Below are 4431 nucleotides of genomic sequence, written 5' to 3' on the forward strand. Positions count from 1 at the left end.
CCTTCTTCCTCTTTCTCCTGATTTTCTTATTTCTCATTATGTTTCTTTACCTTCTTCATTTTCATCTTCCTTTCTTCTTTTTTAATTCTTCTTTTGTTGTTCAATTATTCTTCTTTCAATCTTATTTTCGTATTCTCTTTTTGTTTTATTCTTCTTTTCACTTTTCAAGATGGGCTTCATAAGTGACTTTGCAACAAATTTTCCCTCTGACGAGAAGTCCATGCCATTTTTTATATTGACTTTTTGTTCTTTGACTTTGACTTGTCAACACGACTCGACCGGACCCAAACCAGACCGATCCTAAGGTAAGGTTTAGGTCCTCACTAAAAGTCCGGACCGGACCGGAACCTCAAACCCTACTTGAATGTAGCAACTCAGTCATATACTCTCTCTCTCTCTCTCTCCCCCTCCCTCTCTCTCTCTCTCTCTGTCTCTCTTTGTCTCTCTCTCTCTCTCTGTCTCTCTCTCTCTGTCTCTCTCTGTCTCTCTCTGTCTCTCTCTCTCTCTGTCTCTCTCTCTCTTTGTCTCTCTCTGTCTCTGTCTCTCTCTCTCTCTGTCTCTTCTCTCTCTTTGTCTCTCTCTCTCTCTGTCTCTCTCTCTCTCTGTCTCTTCTCTCTCTTTGTCTCTCTCTCTCTCTGTCTCTCTCTCTCTCTCTTTGTCTCTCTCTCTCTGTCTCTCTCTCTCTCTCTCTCTCTCTCTCTCTGCTTCTTCTCGTTCCTCTTAAATTTTATTCTCGATATTTTCGAAGAGTTGCCGCGGCGGAGCGGGAGCCATAAAATGGCTCTGGGGAAGTAGATATGGACCATCGAAACATCATATTTATAGGCGTGGAAGCAATACCCCAGTAAAGATAGGTTCAACATCGACAATGGGCCAAGGTGCATATGATCTAACATCACACCCTTGGCCCCTGAACTTCCATAGTATCTACATCAAAGGGTATGATGCCTGCATGGCAATCCCACAAAGACCTTCTTTTTTCCCCACATTGCGTTTTATCTTGACATACCCCTCCTCTCCCCAGTTTCGTCCCCAGGAGTTCTTCACCAGCCAGTACTTACTACCACTTTCTTCTCCATACCCGACAACTGTAACGGCGTGATCCAGTGCAAGCCCACATCCCCCGCTTAGCACGCCACTACTGTACATCTGAAAGGCAAATCCCCCAGCGTCAATGGCAACTGAGACAGGTTGTCTTGAAACTGCTTCCTGCAGCGCCTGCTCGTTGTTCATCGCAACGTTCTTGTATCCTGTGATCGTAACTACAGAGTCGGAGGCTTTTCTTCTGTCGCAGGCCCCGTCAGTAGCATCGTAGGGATAATTTGACTCTGTCGTCAAACCGCCATTGTTCTTGATGTATTTGAAGGCCAATGTCATGAGCCCGCCATTGCAGCCTTGGTTTCCATTCTTCACATCACAGTCTATGAGCTGCTGTTCCGAGAGAGATACCAGTTTCCCTGTCTTGATATGGTTGATGCCCTCTACGGCTGCCACGGTAGAAAATGCCCAGCAGGATCCTGAATAAAAGAGAAAAATATTGATCGAAGCCTTTTTAATAAAACAAAAAGAAGCAATTCAAGTTGCGTGGCACTTCACTTCATCTCGGCCTTTCGGCTAAGATCAAGTGAAGTATCTTTGTTATCCATTTAATATCTCCTACGAGAGCCATCGGCCTTCACGCGTAGCCCTTTCGTTGCTCTTCTGCGTGGGCCCTGCTAAGGCTTGTGGACTGATGACTTACTGAACGAGACAATATCTACTTCATCATCAGTCATCCGTAATGAACTCGTAGCGGCGACTAATCGGAACGTATTACTGACCGGAAGCGCGTTCAGTCCTGTTTCTTACGTCACAGACTGTTGTTCATTGTCCGTTCACGACCCTAGGGCCTGGCGCATCTTTGAATAAATAAATTTAGATAAGATAAAAGTAAACTTATGAGGTAATAATAACCGCATTGACGCTGGTCCTTCACTGGCGTGACAGCTCCTCTCTTCCTCCAGTCAACTCTTGGGGGGAGACGGGCTTCGTACGGCTGACTAGACTCAAACGATAGTTCTTCTTCCTCCGTCGTGGCGAGGGCATTGCTTTGACTGTACATGTACATCTGCCGAGCTCTGAACTCTTCGTTCGTCATGTCGGCAAACTTGGTGTCCGTGAGATTGTAGGGGAGGCCCATGGAGTTGACAAAGTCCACAACAACGACGTTTTGACGATAAATCTGGAACCGCTTCTCCTTCTCGCTTGGATTCTCATAGACCCGTCGATATCGTGACAGCCACCGCTCATATCTCTCCTCGATGTGGTTATTGTCCGCGGCAGCGGCGGCGGTCTCGCCGGCGAGAGCCCCCCCAAAGAGAAATAGCGTGAAAATTACTCGCAGGTCCATTGGTAAATCACCTCTTGTTAGGGTTAGCCTTGACCAGAGGTTGAAGGATGAGCTCCCCTTTAAATGGAAATGAGATGATTATGAGCACGATGATCGTGCCTGCATGTTTGACCTTCCGTGCACGATTGGAGTCTTACTCACGCCGCTGGAATGGTAGCCATATGGCGTGACCTATGTCTGATGCCAAAACAAACATTCAGGGTCATTATCTTCGAGATTGGTCCTCTGTCTGGTTGCCCCGGATCTCCAAGACCTAAGAACCGGAAAATGATGTAATCAATGAAGTCTGATAAAATAAGGGGGCATTCATCCTTATCTAAGAGGGTGAGAGAAAAAGAAAAAGAGATGAATTAGAAAAATACCCCCAGTATAGACATGAGTGGATCGTGACCAATATGGACAATGTAGATTTCTTGTCACAAGTGAATCCCATGCCGAACAACTAGAGGGTGATGACCGGTTGCTTGAAGCTTTCAAGTTGGTTATAATCGTCACTCTATTTGTCCATTCCATAAAGCATACAGTATCATACGTTTAAGGGTCTCCAAATTCCTCACAAAAGGAAGAAACATAAATCATTTAATGAAATAAGCAACTATACCCCGTGAATCTGAACCCAAGGAAGAGGGAGAGAATGATCCTAGCACCCTGTGAGCATGTGAGAACTTGGGGGATTGTTTACTTAAATCTATGTAACACATGAGAGTGGGTGTTGAGATAATCTCAAATTTTCACTCTGAACGTTTAAATTAAGGAGATTTGCGACCTCTCCTAATTGGTCTCCAGTTACAATATGAGTAAGAGTGTCATCCTAGTGGCATCCTGGAAGATATGATAGTATGCATTAAGAACTAATTTTCGAAACTGAAGCTCAGGAAAACATAATATTCACTAAGGAACTTAGATAATCTCCTACTAACCAATCCTCGCTACCCCAGTCCTAAATAGGAGATCATAGTATCAACATAAATGGTGTAAAATTTTTTGAGGATGTTGGTCACATAAGTATTCAAGAGTATGCATATTCAGGATGACAAAGTAAAATATACATTTGGGTAATATCATAAATATGATAAAATATATTTACCCATCAGTGCATACCTGATAACTCTAAATTTACGGATTTTATGTTTTTTATTTCAATTTGGACTTATCAGCTGATGCATTCATAAATCATTGAACAACTTTTATTTTTTATTATACTACCTTGTCCAATGACTTAATTGCATCAGCTTTTTTGAGTTGTCTCTTCTTATACTGAGGGTAGATGATCACATATTGACTACTCAACCATATTTTTTAATGTCTTGTTAAAATTGAGCTAAGAAGGTTTGGAATTCCATGAATAAGAACTCATATATTATTGTTAAAGTACAGTCGATCATGCACAATACATTTTTGTTGTCACAGACCAAACGTCCACTTACACAGTAGTGACTTGAATCACCTTGATTTCTAGTTTGGTGCAATACCATTTCAGGGATGTATTATAGAGCACCCATTATCTATCCTTCGTGTCTCTATTGTAATGGCTATGGCATTGTCCATATTCATCATATGATTTATACTATATAGTATTATTCTATATGGATACTTGGACGTCCTTCTAAAGCATCATTTTAATAGAAATATTTAGAAAATATGCTTAAAGAATATTGGTCTCTGTGTTGTGATCTCATCATAATTCACTACCTTGGTTATGTATTCACGGACATCATTATAAGCAAGACAAATAAAATATAATGAACATATTGTATTAATGAACAATGAGCGAGAAATGTAATGTGTGATTAGATTGCCAACCACATATATTTCCATTAATTATGGCTTTATGAAATTTTTAACTATTTTTAAGTAAGGAGAATTTTCAGCGTATATATTCATGAAAATTTAAAACTCAAAGTATATCTTCTGGCTTCCAAAAGACCATTTTCATATGACATTCTAGACCCATGTATCAATTTAGTTAAAAATTCTAATTGCTCAGTAACCTTTATTCAACAACCTAATCTATAAATCAACATATAGATTAATTAATCAAA

At 41.1% G+C, this 4431-nt stretch overlaps 1 protein-coding gene across 1 annotated transcript; it reads right to left on the bottom strand.

Annotated features, from left to right (window-relative positions):
• Positions 1-798: 798 nt before the first annotated feature.
• On the bottom strand, positions 799-2431 carry LOC144703754 (vignain-like). Its single transcript, XM_078576005.1, has 2 exons — positions 1954-2431; positions 799-1517 (listed from the first exon to the last, which is right to left on the bottom strand). Exons 1-2 carry the CDS (start codon positions 2387-2389, stop codon positions 928-930), a joined length of 1026 nt encoding a protein of 341 aa, XP_078432131.1. The 5' UTR covers positions 2390-2431; the 3' UTR covers positions 799-927.
• Between the last annotated feature and the right edge of the window lie 2000 nt (positions 2432-4431).

Source organism: Wolffia australiana, chromosome 5, assembly GCF_029677425.1.
Source record: "Wolffia australiana isolate 7733 chromosome 5, ASM2967742v1".
Classification (NCBI taxonomy): domain Eukaryota; kingdom Viridiplantae; phylum Streptophyta; class Magnoliopsida; order Alismatales; family Araceae; genus Wolffia; species Wolffia australiana.